The sequence below is a fragment of the Anopheles merus genome, chromosome 2R, assembly GCF_017562075.2.
Source record: "Anopheles merus strain MAF chromosome 2R, AmerM5.1, whole genome shotgun sequence".
Classification (NCBI taxonomy): domain Eukaryota; kingdom Metazoa; phylum Arthropoda; class Insecta; order Diptera; family Culicidae; genus Anopheles; species Anopheles merus.
Window position 1 is genome coordinate 7,204,754 of NC_054082.1, and position 17,215 is coordinate 7,221,968.

Sequence of the window (17,215 nt, forward strand, 5' to 3'; positions counted from 1 at the left end):
CGGGAAGAATCGCTTTAAAAAGGCAATCTTTCAATGTTGAACTTAAAGAATCGGTTAGAAAGGCATTCACGTGCTATATAAAGGCTTTTTTTTAACATATAGCACTGCAACTGTACTGTGAGTATGTTCATAATCCGACGTTAGCAAAGCCCTCAGTTAAAATTTATGGAATTTTTTCCTTAAGATGAATTTTTCTACCAATTCCTAATAAGAAACATTTTCATTGGAAGTGTCAGTTTAAAATATAATTTCCAAATTATTTGTGTTTTTTTCTGCATTAATATAATTATTTAAAAAAAGTCCTCAAATAGCACCAGCAAGTCCACCACCACCACGGGTAAAGGGTGTTCCAATTCGATGGCGCGTGTGTAATCCGCGCTTAACCGCACGACCGAACGAACGAACGAACGAACGAGCGCGTGTGCGTACGGAGGGATGCCCTTTCCAATGCAATGATGATGGGTCGATGGTGGCCGAGGGTGGGGGGGTAAACTACACACAAAATAGAAACTACCGTACACTGCAACCGACCGGATCGTCGTGCACCTACCGTCGTGTAGCCGTTTTTCGCATCAGAAAACCTTCTGCCACTGTCGTTGACCGTCGTCGTCATCAGTCGTCGCTGTCGTCGAGGAAAATTTCGCCTTCCACCAACACCCCCTTACCGCCGCATCCGACAGCCCGGTGGTCCGCATTCTATTGTGCAAAAGTTTTCCCCGTGAAAACTGTGAACCCTCTGTGTGTGTGTGCTGTGAGTGGTTAAGCCCCACGTGAAGAAGAAGCACTTTCCCTCCGGATTCCGATTTTCTTGACCGAATTTGTTCAATTTTCCAACCATGGCTTCGTACGGTTGTTGCGGTTGTGTCTCGTGTTAAACAAGGGGGTGGCAAAACAGTTTTTCTTGCGGCATGGCACCACCAACAACGATGCAGGCGCGTGGCGTTCGCTCAAGGCAGCAGTTTTACGATGTAAGTAGCAAGATTGGGCGGGGGGAGTAAAGCATTTTCCGAACTTACGCATTGCTAGAACGTATGTGCCACAGAGAGGGGAAGGAGGGTTACTAACACCCCTCCCACCCCCTCCCCCCCCACTACCCCCACAAACGTTTCATTGTCAGCTGTTGGTCAAGTTCAGGGACGGCAAACACAACAACGCTATCATGTGGGTTTTTGCTCCCTGTTTGCATTAATTACACCAACACACCGCGGTCCGACGCGGAAAAATGCAACATTTTAGCGTCGAAGGTCACCCGCGCGCGGTCCACGTCGTCAATGAAGCGCGGTGAACGGTTGGTTCATTTCGAATCGCCAACTTCCTCGAAATAAACACACCAACCGCCCGTGCCCCGTTCGTTCTTCAATGGTGCGTCATTCGTAGAAAGTTCATTCGCGGTACGGCGGCTTGCTTGGATGGCTCGGATGGCTCGCCAACGTAGTTCGCGTTGTTCACGGACATGTGGGGGTTGTTTTGAATTGAACTGCAGCAGCAGCAGCAGCATTTGGTTCATTCGTCAGCTGTTTGCAGTAAGCCATGAAGTAGTGAAATAGTGCAGTGCTGCTGCTACTTCTGCGATGCCGGACCGCTAATACCCCTAACGGATTTTGACGGTTTGCATTCTTCTGCTCGGGGCGGTGTTGATCGTGCCAACGTTTTGAACTCTTTCATTGCCAAACTCGAACGCTCGTTTGTTGCTGATTATTTGCACTAATCGAACGTATCACGTGGCAGTGTCGTGGCCTGTTTAAATCGGGACGCGCAAGCTGTCTCGCACACACTTAGCAAACCAGTAAAACAAAAACGGGGAGGGGATTTTTCTGTTCGTGCCGTGTGCACGGACACACACGCGCGCGCACACACTCTCGGCTGTGTGCGCGTGTGTGTCCGTGCGCTTTCAAACGCACACCAGCGAGGGCGCACACATAGCGCGCACACGCATACCTTTGCCCGGGGGAGGCGCGAGCGCGCACGCTAATACAAAGCGTGTGTGTGCGAAAACGCGTGATTATGTATGGCGGCTCGATCTGCCGCTTTGTTGTGTGTGCTGCTGGCTGCTGCATCCCTCTTCCCGTTCTATTCTGCATTTATAAAGCACGCGTTTCTTTTTTGCTCTCACTCTCGCCCTCTCGCAGACTATGAAGCCTTCCGCTAGCGCACCGGACACCAGCCCGACGACGACAACGACGACAGCGACAGCAGCAGCACCAATATCCATCGGCTTCCGACGAGCGGCCGCGTCAGTAGTGGCAACAGAGCGAGCAGTGGCGGCCGCAGCCGTACTAGCAGCGCACGGCACGCGACATCCGGTCGCGCTGGAACAGTCCCCCCGGCCACGGCGGTGGCATCTTCTACCTCAGCGATCACCAACTCCAACGCGCAGCACCGAGCGGCACCGCGTGCGTTACTTTCCATTTCGTTCCGTGCCCTCCGCACTCTAGCCGCAGGGATTCGGTCCGCTTTTTTTACTGTTTTGTTGTTTTGACGTGATTTAATCTAATCTCCCGCATCTAATGCAACTGACTGATGGTGTGCGTCTGAGTGTGTGCGTGCCAAAGGGATAACGCGAGTGTGAATACCCGATAAGTGTGTGCGTTGTTAGTATGCAAGCGACAAAAAAGTGACACTTCCTCTCCCGCTGCACACATACCTGCGAAACCCAATAGGCTCAAGGTGTCAGCAAACCACTCGCAGGACGGCGGCAGTTACTAGAATCCTTAGCACAGTCGCGCAGGTGTGTAGCCACGGGTTACGGGTTATCCAAGTGTGCGAGCATCACACCACACACGCATCGATAGAAAAGTGCACAGCCTAGTCAGCAAAACACCTTCGCGAGCGCGAGCGCGAGAGAGAGAGAAAATAGCGCTTTCTTCCGCACCTTGGTGATCCTCGTCGCCTTGGGCTGTGTGGTTTGTGGTGTGTTTACAAACGAAAGACTGGCCGCGATGGAGGTACAGAACGCGCCAACGACTGGCGGTGGTGGTGGTGGTAGTACGCCCACTGTGTGGGTGTTCGGATATGGGTCCCTGTGCTGGTATCCGGGTTTCGAGTACACGGACTGCATTACCGGCTACATCCGCGGGTACGTGCGCCGGTTCTGGCAGGGCAATGTGACGCACCGTGGGACCAAGGAGAAGGTAAGGCTTGTTTTGAATCCCTCAGCATCCGACCGATGTGACACTCCCTCCCCCCTCATTAGCCCTTGAAATCTATCCCAAACGACCCATGGCGTAGACAGCAGACGCCTTTAACCTACTTGACACGGCGGGGTGTACAGCGAATACGCAAATCGGCTCTCTTATTTGCATTTGCGTTATTTCTTCTTCTTCCCAACATTTTATCATATGTGTGTGTGTGTTTGTGGGTCTCCTAACAACCTCCCTCACCGACGACACCCAGGATCTACTTTGTCTCAAACGAGATCGGTGGTGGTGGAAGGCTATTTTTATCAGTTTCCGTCGTCACACAATACGAGGGACAAAATTGGCGAACCCAAAACACCCAAACACGCGGCCATCGATTTGACGAGTTCCTCCGTTGTGTTGTTCGCTTGCTCGCACCGTTGGCGAAGGCGTATGTGTGTGTGTGTTGGTAGTTGTTGTACCACGCGCTCGCCATTAAAAAAAACGGCAGATTTTTCTACTCGAACACGCGAAAAGGGAGGGATGGATGGAATAACAGCGTCAGCGGGTGGCGAGGGGGTGACCATTTAGGGCCAATGGTTGGTGGCGTGTTTTGTAAACAACGGCACAGGAATGAAACACACATTTGGCACGTCGGACTACCGATAAACCCAGCTATGTTTGTGTGTGTGAGTGTGTGTTTAATTCACGAAAAAGAAGGCAGGCGGAAAATGAAAACTAACACTTGTGGCGCGTTGTATTTACGCCGTTCGCGCTTGCGATCGCGAATATCTTTATACCACAACACAACGACGCTGCCCATCGCCGAACGCAAAACGACAGGACAAGAACATAAATAATAGGCGACGAGACCCTTTTCCCCGCTCCTCTCTGTGCGCGCGCAACCCCTCTCCCGTCGTGTGGCTCCTCCGATATACCGTCTGGTGGTGGTGTTGTATTTTGCTATTTGTTTTTGTTTAATATTCTGCCATATAGCAGAGCCATTACACGTGCGGGAGCGACACACAGCGTTGTTGTTTTTGTGCCGAGGCGTTACTTAACAATTGGCTCTATTTTGCAACTGCCTGCAGAGGAAGCGAGAGACACTGAAGGGTTGTGTAAATTGAAACGAGACAAACGATAACTTTACAAAAACATAGGGAAAAAAGGAATAAAAACAATACAGCGTGTTAAAGAAACAACGCTACAACAACAAGCTCGCTCTACTGCACATTAACATTAGATCAGAATCGAACTAACGACCTGTTGTGTGGTAAATCATCCACTTAACAACGACAAAAAGAAACGCTTCTAATGGAGCGAGCGCGTTGTGTGTAACAGGTTATCAGTAGGTCTGCACAAACGCTAACAGTAGCGCTGATAAGCGCAGACTCGTTCTCTTGCTAACGAAAAGAAGCGTCAACCAAAGCTTGCTTCGTATTGCACACAAGGACAGGGCAAAAGGGACTGTCGACACACAGCGGTAGCAAAAGGATGCGGGTAACATCCCTTTAGCAAAGGGCAGGCTTGTTGTGCATCGCTAGCGTAGCATGTAGTCGGCGAATGGGGTGGTTGGTTGTGACCGGCAGAAAGCATACTTACCTGGCACAGGGGTTACCGTGATCACGAAGGCGGTTCCCCCAGGGCGAGGCCTGGCCATTGCACACTTGGGCTGGGTTGACCCCTGCGATTATCCCTCATGTGGATAACTCGTGTGCGCAATTTTTGGTAGCCGGGAAGTGCGTCCGCGCACATCCCGATTTAATCTGAGAATTAAAAACCTATCTTATTATAAGAAAGAATAGTTTGTGTATAAAAATCTGAATTTGATGCGTGATGCAGAGGTAACAAAGATAATCCAATGCTGACTTTACCTGCATTCGGTTTAGTACGTCATCGGAAAGTTATCCCATCCAGGGCGGTGCGTTATTACTCACTGGAAAGACGTTTTCTTACGCATAGAAGACTGGAATAGTTTCACGCACCGTCATACGCACATCATCCATCTCCAAGCAAAGCGCTCGACACACACAATATCAGACGAGAAACTTATGCATGAAATCATCTTTTTTTCTTCTCTCTTTATTATGTTATCCCATGATGCTCTGTCTGCGCTTCTCTTCAACGTGTGTGCCCTTCATTCAACGTAGCCGGGTCGCGTGGCCACTTTAATCGAGGACAAAGAGGTAAGTTACGGATACGTGTGCGGCGTTTTGTTGTTCTACCAGTAGCTACATGCTCCCGCTTGTCGTGATTCAGTTCCACTTGAGGGCAGCTGGTGGTTAAATGTGAATGTGCTTAAATTTCCCGAACGCAATCAGATGATGAGGTGTGATGTGTGATATTTGATACCGGCACTGGGGTATCGTGTATAGAGAAGAAACTTTTGGAGTGAGGAAGATAGCTTGATAATAGGAAGTATTTTTTCAATTAATGCCTTAAGTCGATGTGGTATAAGTGAATTGTTTTGCAAAAGTAAAGTAAAAAAGACTGACTGATTGCATTGTGCTAGAATTATACGGACTGTTCTAATTAATTAGTGTAAATACAATTCTAACAAGCAGTTAGATTCCATAACAGGAGGAAAAAGGAAATAATTCAATAACTAGAGAACGCTTAGAGAAAGCACAATTCAGAAGTGCGCAGTTTTGCAAAATAGGAGGAAGAGCAGTTCTTTCTGAGTAAGCCCCATTGTGTGAGAGAGGAAGGGAGATGTACCTCCTCCCTGAGTCCCTCAACATGACTGTAAATATCTGGCAAGTTTGCACAATGTCTAAGCCAAGGGAGATTTGAACCCCCTCCACTTCTGACTGTGTGACAAGCGGGACGAGTCACGTCCTGACACTTTCTGCCCGGGGCCCGGGGACTTTTCCCATGGCATGCTTCGGTGTGAAGCAACGAGTGAGCTATGACAGCTCGTATGGAACCACGAGAGTTGAGCTAGGAAGAACCGCCAAGCATCTTCTCCACAGGGCGAAAGGGCCAACCCGTCCGCTTATATACGGGCGCACAAAAATTCCGCTTCTAGCGATGTCTAACGCAGAACCTTACAACAGTGCACGCGTGCGCTATAAATAGATTGCATTTGAAGATGGTTTGGAGGTTTGAAATTCCCGTTTTCTCTTTGCCTGTCTTGCAGGGTATCACATGGGGCTGTGCATTTAGGGTGACCGGAAGCCACGCGCTGGACTACCTGCAGCAGCGCGAATGCACCCTCGGCGGGTACGTGACCGAGTACATCAAGTTCTACCCCCGGATCGCAACCGAACAGTCCGGCATCAGTGGGGAAGCATTTCCGGCCCTCGTGTACATCGCAACGCCCAAGAACGAGCACTGGATCGGCGAGGAACCGTTGCTGGTGACGGCCCGCCAAATCGTCGAGTGCCGCGGCCCGAGCGGCCACAACGTCGAGTACCTGGTGCGGCTGGCCATGTTCATGCGGGACGAGCTGCCGGGCGCGTGCGACGAGCATTTGTTCGAGCTCGAGGGGCTCGTGCGCCGGTTCGTGGCGGAAGCGAACGTGCAGCTGGAGCTGCTGCTGGTCGGAAACGTTACACCTCACCGGATCCGGCGCGATACGCATGAGGAGGTGCGGCGCCACGTCACCTTCGAGTACACGTCGCGCGTTCCCGATACTAAGCTGCGCTGTTTGCACATCTAAGCCCCCCCCACCCCCGGCCCGCGGTCCTGTCCGATACTCAATGAACGCCATTTAATTAGTACTTTGCTTTAAAGTTCTCTTCTACGAAACGCACAAAGAGAAGCATCACACACACAGACACGCGCGCGTCAATCCGATTGGTGGGTGTGCGTGTGTGTGAGCGCATGTTTCCTTTTTTACAATACAAAACAAACAAAAAATCCCTAGTCTTAAGACTGCTACCACTGAACGCTACTACTACTACTACTACAGTTGACTATAAAGTGTTTTATGTTATAATGAAATATAGAGTCTTATTCATTTATTTAAGTGTAAACTTCAGCTTGAACAAACGCGCTCAGCGACTGCGTGGGTGTGGGGCGTAAAGAGGGGGGAAGAGCTGTGTTTCCACACCATTCCACTCCTTCGCACAGTCTCAGTTGGTGAGAATTTCGCTCGCCCGGCTCTCGATCAGCTGCTCCATCGACGTGATGGACGACATCCACGTGTCCAGGGTAGAGGCCATACCGGCCACCTGCTTGCGGTCGAGCACGCGGGGCTGCACCCAGGTCATGTTCACCACACCGGCCACCTCATCGATCGCACCCTTCACGAGCCCCTGGGCCAGCGCCTTCATGATCAGTATTTCGACCTCCTTGATCGGCAGTTTCGCCTCCTTGGCAATCTCGTCGAACGTGATGGTGCGCTTGTTGGCCGGCCGCTTGAACGTCATCTCCATCAGGCAGAGGAGTGAAATCTTCTGCCGCAGCTTCACCTCCTGCGCGGCCAGATCGGCAATCGAGCTCCATTTTGGCTTCATCTGCTCGAACTTGACAATGTCGCCCGAGTTGAACGCACGCAACAGCTCCACCAGCCACTCGTTTTCGGTACCGTTGAGCGATTCAAGGATTGGATGTGCTAGCTGAAAAGATGAGATTTCTGTTAGTCCGGTGGACACTAGAACAGTCACCCTGCTTCTGCTTACCAGCTCTCCGATGTTGTAGATGCCTTCGCCAAGCAGTGCCGCCAGCCCGAGGCAGAAAGCTTGCTGTGCCCACTGATCCTTAGGGTAGGTATCGATCGAGCAGCCCAAAAATTGCAAACCACACCGATAGTAATCACTGTGCTGGCCGACCAATCTGTAAATTGCATTCGTATGCATTAAAGAATATCGAGAAATATACAAGCAATTCCGCAAGACGCTTCCTTACCGATAGTAGTTGGCTGCTAGCATGTAGTATTTGCCGTGCACCGGCGTCACATTGCCCGCCTCCTCGAGGATGTCCTTCAGATCTTCGATGATTTTTTTCGTCTCATCCAGCTGGTTCAGATGCTCGAGATGGATCTGGCCCTGCAGCACCTTGCACATCCATACGGCCTGGTCGCAGATTTTCACCTTGTCCTTTAGCTTCTCGAGGAACGCGATCGCTTCCTTCTTATCGGAAAGGTACGAAATGACGACGGTGAGGATTTCCACCAAACCGTAAGGATTGATTCTGTAAAGGCAAAAGAACGCTGCTCATTAACAGCGATCCAATAACAGCAAGAGAGTAGCGCAATACACACTTTGTTTCGAAGGAGGCGATGAAGTTGTGGTACAGCGCAAGCAAAGCTTCCTCGTTCTGTAGGGCAGGATGCTTCACGAAGGTGTCCACCTTTATGGTCAATTCATTCCAAAGCCTGGCGAAGGAAGGAAGAGATTTAAACGGGGTTGTTAAAACGGATGCTATTAGTATAGCATCGTGCTCTTTCCGGCGAAGATGTAAGGAATTGTGGATTGTTTTCCTACGCGTTTCGGCGGGGAGGATGCTTACTTTTCGTTGTACAACTCTTCCAGCACCGTCCATTCGGCCGCTAGATCTTTATCGGTGGTTTTCTTCTGTTCCGCCAGGTAGCTTGCAACGTTGACGTTGGACATTATGAATTACTTTTATGCTCAAATACCTGTTAATAACAAAACTACGTGCACTTGCTTCGTGTAATTTAGAGCGAATTCTTTTTTTGTGATACTTTTGATGTCATGCGGTTTGACAGTTTGGAATGATTTGCCAAAACTTTGCGGCCGGGTCAAAATGTGTATAGCCTCGTATTGAGTACTTGAGCTCGAACGATTGCTTGATTTTACAGGGAGGAAACCTACCACAAGTATTCAACTCACAATCGTACACATTTTGACAGTTGCCGGAATTGAACTGTCCAAGGTTTATATATATTTGATGGCAAGTTGGTGCAAAGTTTTAATTGATCGTTTTCGGCTCAAAATTACTGAACAGCCATAGCATATATTTCATGTAAGTAAAGAAAAACACGACTTATTTATGCTCGGATAGCTGTATACCCTTTTTTATTTTTTACATACATACAACATACACACACACATACATACAATTCATAGAAGTCTTAACAGTAAGAATTTTCAACATGAAAATGCAGTCATAGGGGTTCGCTCGTTTGAATTCACTTTCGCGTGCTCAGCTTTAAAAAGGTAGCAAGATATGGCTTGTCGTTGGCGAAGTTACTTGTATCGCTGCATCAGCATCAGCAGCTGCTTGTAGACCACCTCCGGCGCATCGTTACCCCACAGAAAGTCCACGTGGTTGAAGTTATCGTTCGGTATCTTGAACATACCGATCGAGGTGCGGTGCAGCTGATTGAACAGATTGGCCACATCCTTCGGACCCGCCAGCCAATCGTTGTTCGCGTAGAACAGCGCTATCGGGGTGGATATGTTTTCCAGATTGTATCCCGGCGGTGACGCACGGCCGTACCGGCGCTGGTTTTCGCTCTCGCCATAATCGAACAGCTGAAAGTTGCCCTCGTTGTGAATCTCCTGCGCATAGTGTACGACCGTCTTGGTCGAGGTGCCGGCCGGCGTGTGGCCAAAGATGACCGGCATCAGGGTGGCGTTGTACTGCTCCTTGTCGAAGCCGCACAGCACGAACACCGTGTTCTCGCAGATGTACTTTTCCGCCTCGGTCAGCTCGCAGCCGTACTTGGCGAGATAGCGTATGATTTTGTTCTGCGGCATAAACTCGTTGCCGCCGAAGAATTTCAGTATCATCTGAGGAAAGGGATAAGTTGATGCGGTTTTAGAGAATGCAGCTTTGGATGCGACAATACGACAGGTGTGAATGTTAAGACAGTTTTTTTGAGATGAGTACTATTAAAACCGTGAGGATGAGATAATGTACAGCGTGATGAAGGATATTGGAAACACTTCCTACCCCAACAGTCCGGTAGATACTTATTGATAAGAGTAAATATATTATGCAACCTTCGTTCCCCCCTTCATGAACCATACCTAAACAACTATTTACAAAAGATTATATTTCATGAATGATGAGTATGAGAAAGAACTTGGAGAAAACCATCCAGAATGTTAAATAATACTACATAAATTGCATTAAAATCTTATCAGAGTGCTTATATACTTTTGCCTTTTGAAAACGTGACATAGAACATCCACACCAATAAAGTATCCTTTGCACCGGGACTGGCCAGAGATGCTACTGTGTCCCAACGCACAGAGAAAATAGGACGACGACCGGTCAATCGGACATCCGCTTAAAAGCCACCCAGCACTCATCCGTTAGCGTATAGAAAGAGAAACATGTCCACCAGAGGAAGAGGGAACCGAATAATGGATGTTCGTAGCGTGCACACACACATGGCATGTTCGCATGTGTGGCGCGCCGGGCGAAACACCAGCAGAAAACTCACCAGCAATCGCAACGAGAGTCGTTTGAGAATGTCATTCGCAAGACCATCTACCCAATTGGGAACACGAAGGTTATCGAAATAGTTTAGCGGTATCTACTGATACGACGACCCGGACAAGGGAGATATAAATGTGGGTTTGTGTGTGTGTTGGTATGATGATGGGTTGAGCAACGGAACAACGGGATGAAATGAAACAAAAAACACGTACGACAAATGTAGAAGAGAGAACATTGGGGACAGAACAGTGGGTGTTCTAATTATTGCAGAACAGGGAATTCGCTGTAAGCGCCCGTTACGTCCTGTTGCCTTCCTTACCTCGATATCGTGCGAAAATGGAGCTAGCAGACGGATGGGACTCTTTACGTGACCCATAAACGCAACCGGTGCGAGGGCAAAGACGGCCTCCAGCCGCTCGTTGTACTCCGGGCGGCTTGCCAGCAGTGCGAAGATCATCGTCGTGCCCATCGAGTGTCCCACGTACAGCAGATTGCGCGTCGTATCGTTTCGCTCTTGTGCTGGGTGGGGAAGGAGAAGGTCAATTAACACCAGCATCCACCGAAAGATTGGCAACCACCTCCTCTCATTCTCTCCCTCTCTTACCACGCATGTTGTACAGATAATCAATCTCGGCCGGTATGTCGTACATGGCCATCTCGTGCCAGCTAAAGTCCCAGAACGCGGTCTCGTCGCTGCTGAAGCTGACGTGCTTGCGGGAGTAAGTGTTGCCCCGCGCATTGCCCAACCACACGTCGTAGCCGGCGTCGGCCAGTATGAACGCCAGCGCCTTTTCCGGCCCGCTCAGCAACCAGTCGGCCGAGCTGGACAGCAGTCCGTGCTGCAGAAATACGGGCTGGCCCGTACCCTTGCCACCCTGCGCGGTGCATCCGATCCGGCCGCAGGGAAGCCGATGCAGCGTCAGCAGATAGCCGTCCGCCGTTTTGAGCGTGTGCGATTCTGCTTGGTAGCCGTGACGGACCGCTATTTCGGGCTGCAAATGGAGGAGAGAGAGAGAGCGGTGAATAAAGGGACATGCAATTAATAGAGTTTGTTTTCAGTGGCCCGCATTTTTGCTGTCGGATTTATGGTACAGTTGACAGACCAGCATCATAAGGAAGGATAAGGAAGTGACGATGATTCAGTATTAATGATGGTTATAATCCATTTCGCCGTTAGGGTGTTTATTGTCAAGCGATGATGTAGCTTTCAACTGAATAGTTTGGCAGCTTTGGCCAATAAAAGTTTATATCCATCTGTTACGGGTTTACCTGCTTTATCGATCGCTCACTTTAAAGTCCGCACTACGTAAGGCACTCAAAAATGACCTCCAAACGGACCTCTGCCGGACCGCTCCAATGTATCGTCCTTGATGGTTGCTCACCACGCTGGCTGGCGTTTCCTCGAGAATCCTCCAGCTCCAGTGTCAAAAGTCAGAACGATAGAAACGATGCATGCAAACGGACAATTACTTTACCGGGACCGCCTTAACCGAGCGCACGACACACACACACACCCAGTGTAGCACGCCATACGTCGTTCTCCGTTCCTATCCGTTGTTGAGGCGCACAAAAACCGAGTCTTCCATTAGTGCGATGATGATTCCGACGACGCCCCTACATCCTTGGGTAAATGTCAAAACAGGCCATGCTTTTGCGTCGCCGGATGTTCTGGTTCATCCCTTTATTAAAGCCCAGTGCGACCGGTACAAAACAAATCTACTATGCAGATAGACTTCGTAAGGAAGGGCGTGTGTGCGTTACTATACACATACATTACACGCTAACGGCTCAGCGAGCTAAGGACTTTCTTTGTTCTTGGGTTTCGCATTGTACCAAAGAAGAAATAGGGAGCCTTCGAAGTCGAAAGAAGTCTCCAGACCCCGGGAGTAGTTTCGTGCTAGGAAAAAGGGAACTCCGCTAGTCATACACCAAACCGTACCGATGTACATTTTCATAATCGAGTGTCCTGCTTTTTTTGCTATTTGCTCCAGAATTCAACGTCAAGAACTCGCAAAAGAGCTATAATTTATCGGTCCAATTTCCGACCCTCCCTTCCACGATGATGATGATGATGATTGGCCTTGTTTCGAGCGACCAAGCCCACGAGGTGGGTTTCTGCTAAACACGCAAATACAGCATTTGTGGGACATGGGACGAACGGAAAACCCAACGAAGCTAGTTCTATGAGAGTTAGCCCGATAGAAAACTCGGTTTGATTATCCTCAAAGCACGTGAAGACCATTGAAAAATGTCAATTTTAAATTCATTCCAAACAAATGACAACAAATAACGCTCATTTAGACGATGGTGAGGCGGCAAGGCATTGTGTCGTGCATTGGATGCATCTGTGGACGATATTTTACACAAACGACCCTTCACATGCCAGTGTATCGTTGCTCGTACACCATCCCTTGTGTGTATTTGTGCTTCTATTGTGGCCCTCCCGTTTGTCCTGTTTGCTTGTCGCTCTCCCCCCTGTTTGCCTTCCGTTTCCTAATGTAACTTCCTTTTCCGCCGACGATGCAACATGCCGTGGAAACTCGGGTTTATGGTGTACCTCAAATAGTCCCACCTACACAACACACGGACACCGCGCCATGTCTGTTCGGTTTGTTCGGTTGTGTGGTTGATTTCCGGCTAAAATAACCATACCTTCTAAAGCCATCCGTGGGTGGGCACATGGTGGAGGGAAGGTAATGTTTTTGTAGTTCCAACACGAACCTCCGAATAGCGACAGAGGCAAGAGCAATCCTGTTTTTTTTTTCTTCAATCCTTTATGGGTACTATTTTTATAGGCCACAACACAACCGAACAAAAACCAAGCTCGCCTAACCGATCCTGGCAATTATGTCTCGTCGTCGTCGTCGTCGTTCTGTGGGCGCAATATTTGTTAGCACTGATGTCCATTAATTTCGTTCCCCATCTTTCAGCGGGTGTGTGTGTGTGTGCCCTTGGTAAAGGTTGTGGGACCGCAGTATTGTAGTAACACCACCCTGTCCGTCGATGATCAAACACGAACAGACGAGGTCGTCTATACATTATTCAGCTTGCTACGACATGGCCAGTCCGCCCGGGCGAGAGAATTCGTTATCCTGGCGGCGGCGGCGGCTATCATCGCATCAATCACAGGCTGTTAATACGATATGCATCTTTCGTTTACGATTCCTTTTTGCTTGTTTTTGGTTCACGGTCCTATCGAAGACGTCCACGTGGTGGTGTCCACTTCTGTGCGTGTGTGTGTGTGGGAAAGCATATGCATACGGCGGGGAGCCAAGGTTTCACCTGGCAAACATTTGCATCGTTTCTCAAACCGTTTGCGATGCACAAGCAAGGCGAAGAAAAAGGTGATAGTAATCAAATCAGTGCTTCACTTTTCGTCGTACCAGATCCTTCCCCTTTGCTCGCGGTTACTTGCTTCTTGGTGCGGGCAGCAAACGTGGAACGTGGTGTGTGAGGATGATTATTAGAGCAATTAAATTAGCTCCATCGGATCGGGAGAACGCGTTCGTCCGAGCCAGTGGGCCGTGTCGTTTGGTGGCTGTACAAGGCGGCGCAAGCTAAAGCTCAAGGCCAAATTGGATTAAGCTTTGCGGAAACCCGGCTGGATTACGCGAACTAGAGCTTGTACACACGGCACCTGCATCCACTGTCACGCAATGGGCGCGCTACCTTTCGGGTTGCCCGGGTGTAAGTGCTTTATTTTTGCTTCAGTTAATCTAATTTCGAACGAGGCTAAATGAATCATAAGGGAGATGATGATTACAACCAACTGGGTGATTCATTTAGGTAAAAATAGTCATCCACACTCTTCCGGGAGTAGTTATTATGTATGTTGTTTGTGTTCTACAGTCCATCTCTGTGCCAAGCGGAGAAGTTATAAACAAGTGATAAGTTCTCGATGGAGATAAGTGACGTTCATTAAAAGATGACTTAAAAATGTTGTTTTTTTGGTTGTGACACTAATAGAGAGTAGTTTAATGATTTTAAGCACACCCTTATGTCGCAGCAGTTTTTTTGTGTGTGCCAAATCACTAACATAATTTAGAGTCCATTAGATAGACGAGAAGCTTCACAGGAGGAGTTAGTGCAAAGCTAAAAGATTTTAAATAAATATGAAATATCTAAATTAATGATTTCCACTACTCGGCTTTTCCTTACACGCATGTGAGCAAACTAAGGTTGAAAGTGGGACGCTCGATATGAATTTTTAATGACTTAATAAAACCAATGCTTAGCTTTCAGTTATTCAGTTTTGCAATGAGATACAATGAGAACTCCGGAGTAGACAACTTTAGGAAAGTAGTACAAACAGTAACTGAAAAATAAAATAAGTAAAGCAAACAATTGCCCCATCATGCATCCCTTACTTACCGTGCTGAGATCGGTGTCCGGATTGTACGGTATGGATGGCTCCTTGGGGCGCAACCAAACGAACGGATTCCAAAACGGCAGCGGTGCACGCGTACCATGCGTTGTGGACGTCGTCGTAGTCGTCGTCGTCGTCGTGCTCGTGCTCGTGGTTGTACCGGTGGCAAACGTGGTCGGTGGTACTGACGGTATGGCCGGTTGGTGTTCGCTCAAATCAATGCTCCCGACCGGAATCAGTACGGGCGAGAGGGGTTCGGCCGAGACGGAAGGCACCTCCGGCACTGGTGGTGGTTCCGTTCCCCGGCCCTGCCGCTGATCGTACGCATCTTCGAGGAAGTTTTGCGCCGTAGCGGCCGTCGTCATCAGCTGCGAGATAAAGTTGTCAAACAGCCCACCGTCGGCGCTGGCCGGGCGTAGCGTGAGGAGTAGAACGGTAACCATCACCACCGAACCACTGCGCGGCCCGAACAGTTTCCCACACCGAATCGACATCGCGGGTCGGTGGAAAAGGCGCGCTTTTCACCGCGCTCAAATTGCTAGAATGCCGAGCCGCTTTCGTTCCCACGGACCGTTTTCTCTTATCTAGTTTCCCCGGCAGCTTATCCGGGGAAAAGGCGGCGTAGCGAATCGTTTGATCTGTGACTTTGCTTTACACACAGGCACACGCACGTACGGACACAGAAACACGGGTAAACTATGCGGAAAGCGCACACAAAAGCGAATCTTCTTCGGCGGCAGTTGGCGTGGACTGTGACTGACTCACCGCCCCACAGCGGTCCGGTTGTCTCGCGCCAGTGGGGATGTACGATGGCCAAAGCTTGTGTGTGTGTGGTGGCAAACAGGCGCGCAAAAGTGTGTCAGTGAGTCGCGACGGTACGATGCGGATCGCGGTTTTGTTTTATTTCCCTTTTTGTTTTTTTTTTTGTAGTTAAAACTTTTCACCACAGCAAGCGCGCACACAACTCTTTCACGCGATTACCGAGCGGATTGCTGTCCGGCGGGCACTGCACTCTGCCGGCCCATCCGTGGTGCGTATTTATATTGCTTTCGAATGTATGGTGCGCGTACAATCACAATTCCGGTACGGTTCTTTTCCTTATCGATAAGCGTTCGGTGCAAAGTTCTGCCGCCCGCCGTTCCAGCACGTACGGTAATGATGACGAGGATGATGATGATGATCAACCGAGCCCGTTCGCCATGCCACACAGAAGCGGCACAGAAGAAGGACGCGTTGCTATGACTCAATCGTGCAACACAACATAGGCTGTGAGTGTTCCGAATAGGGAAGTGCGAGCGTAGCTGTAACCGACGGGTAATAGATCAACACAACACTTGAACGGAAGCTGCATCTGCACGGTCAGCTGCGGTGCGGATGCAACGTAACCGTATGGTAACTTTCTTTTCACATTTTTTGTGTGTTTGTGTTGAGTAAGCGCACCCCTCCAACGAGAGTGGCAGCGGATCTTGGTCTTCAATTAGGACACGTTTTAGTCTTCGTTTTTGGCGCGGGGTGAATTTAACGAAACGGCAACGCACCTACCGGTGTTAAAGGGAATGCACTTTTTCGGCGCGCCGCCCAGCACAATATTATTATCGAACTTTGTTGGAAAATGAAACTCTGTTATTATGAATACTTTATACGAGGTACACTGATGCACTAAGATTAACTAGAGAGCTGTGTGTAGAATTGTAACTTTACCGATCGCACGAAACACGTCCTTCCCGCACGAACATCAACAGCCTTTTGGTTGTGTTGATGTTGTGCGTTGTGTATGACAAGGTTGATAGACAACGGGTAGATTGCTAAGGAAGTGGTCTCGGTTTTAGAGCGTTTCTACATATACCGAGAGTCTGCAGGTGAGAGATGGATGCGAGAGAATTGACAACGGGTTTCTCACACCGGTGTGTGTAGAAACACCGAAAAACGCCGAGGTGAGACTTTTGGAATGTTTCTGAATAAAAAAAAAAGATTTTAATTGCTAAAATGAAGTCAAAAAAAGTTTCTTTTGCGATTGCGTTCACCATACACTGCAAATTCAAACATTTGTCAGCTCTATCATTCTTTGCATGTCGAGGAGAATTCTCTCACTGAAAATGGTGTCAGTCGCTGTTCAAGCTTGCTGCCAGTTATTGTCTCAGCTGCCTTATCGGTGTACGTAAAAACGCTTTAAGATGATTTATACCAATTATCAATTCAAAGCAATTCATGAATAAAAACTATCCCAGATGAAGTTTGTAATTTGCAAATATTTTTAAGAAAATATTTTTCGTTATATGACAATCACCGCAAACCAAACCAAAAAAACGGTCTTCAAATAATTCGTTTAATTTAACAGAAGTGTGAATCACAAACAAATAATTTTTCTTTTTTTGAG

The 17,215-nt window shown here is 48.8% G+C and overlaps 3 protein-coding genes and 1 non-coding gene across 7 annotated transcripts; 2 read left to right on the top strand and 2 right to left on the bottom strand.

Annotated features, from left to right (window-relative positions):
• Window positions 1-494: 494 nt before the first annotated feature.
• Window positions 495-7,061, top strand: LOC121588393 (glutathione-specific gamma-glutamylcyclotransferase 1). Of its 4 annotated transcripts, none has more exons than XM_041906261.1 (4): window positions 495-968; window positions 2,130-3,131; window positions 5,267-5,302; window positions 6,256-7,061. In XM_041906261.1, the coding sequence occupies exons 2-4, from the start codon at window positions 2,940-2,942 to the stop codon at window positions 6,775-6,777; spliced, it is 750 nt and encodes a 249-aa protein (XP_041762195.1). In that variant the 5' UTR covers window positions 495-968; window positions 2,130-2,939; the 3' UTR covers window positions 6,778-7,061. The 4 variants fall into 4 exon arrangements, with proteins under 4 accessions (XP_041762195.1, XP_041762197.1, XP_041762196.1 ...); XM_041906263.1 differs by lacking the exon at window positions 495-968 and adding an exon at window positions 1,378-1,523; XM_041906262.1 differs by lacking the exon at window positions 495-968 and adding an exon at window positions 1,517-1,607.
• Window positions 4,711-4,876, top strand: LOC121591195. Its single transcript, XR_006004524.1, has one exon. It is a non-coding gene; the product is annotated as a U1 spliceosomal RNA (small nuclear RNA).
• On the bottom strand, window positions 7,044-8,825 carry LOC121588392 (26S proteasome non-ATPase regulatory subunit 13). Its single transcript, XM_041906259.1, has 5 exons — window positions 8,571-8,825; window positions 8,323-8,436; window positions 7,968-8,252; window positions 7,742-7,895; window positions 7,044-7,678 (listed from the first exon to the last, which is right to left on the bottom strand). Exons 1-5 carry the CDS (start codon window positions 8,672-8,674, stop codon window positions 7,193-7,195), a joined length of 1,143 nt encoding a protein of 380 aa, XP_041762193.1. The 5' UTR covers window positions 8,675-8,825; the 3' UTR covers window positions 7,044-7,192.
• Window positions 8,826-9,068: 243 nt separating this feature from the next.
• Window positions 9,069-16,594, bottom strand: LOC121588717 (lipase 3-like). The gene is made up of 4 exons (XM_041906993.1): window positions 14,844-16,594; window positions 11,077-11,464; window positions 10,792-10,991; window positions 9,069-9,817 (listed from the first exon to the last, which is right to left on the bottom strand). The coding sequence occupies exons 1-4, from the start codon at window positions 15,330-15,332 to the stop codon at window positions 9,272-9,274; spliced, it is 1,623 nt and encodes a 540-aa protein (XP_041762927.1). The 5' UTR covers window positions 15,333-16,594; the 3' UTR covers window positions 9,069-9,271.
• Window positions 16,595-17,215: the final 621 nt, after the last annotated feature.

Excerpts from the sequence above, each read along its gene's own strand:
- LOC121588392 (XM_041906259.1), bottom strand. The coding sequence starts at position 8,674 with ATGTCCAACGTCAACGTTGCAAGCTACCTGGCGGAACAGAAGAAAACC. Across the intron at positions 8,437-8,570 it reads GAAGAGTTGTACAACGAAAA|GCTTTGGAATGAATTGACCA; the intron begins GTAAGCATCCTC and ends TTCCTTCGCCAG. Across the intron at positions 8,253-8,322 it reads ATCGCCTCCTTCGAAACAAA|AATCAATCCTTACGGTTTGG; the intron begins GTGTGTATTGCG and ends TTGCCTTTACAG.
- LOC121588393 (XM_041906261.1), top strand. The coding sequence starts at position 2,940 with ATGGAGGTACAGAACGCGCCAACGACTGGCGGTGGTGGTGGTGGTAGT. Across the intron at positions 3,132-5,266 it reads ACCGTGGGACCAAGGAGAAG|CCGGGTCGCGTGGCCACTTT; the intron begins GTAAGGCTTGTT and ends CATTCAACGTAG. Across the intron at positions 5,303-6,255 it reads CTTTAATCGAGGACAAAGAG|GGTATCACATGGGGCTGTGC; the intron begins GTAAGTTACGGA and ends CCTGTCTTGCAG.
- LOC121588717 (XM_041906993.1), bottom strand. The coding sequence starts at position 15,332 with ATGTCGATTCGGTGTGGGAAACTGTTCGGGCCGCGCAGTGGTTCGGTG. Across the intron at positions 11,465-14,843 it reads CGGACACCGATCTCAGCACG|CCCGAAATAGCGGTCCGTCA; the intron begins GTAAGTAAGGGA and ends CTCCATTTGCAG. Across the intron at positions 9,818-10,791 it reads CATTTTCGCACGATATCGAG|ATGATACTGAAATTCTTCGG; the intron begins GTAAGGAAGGCA and ends CCCTTTCCTCAG.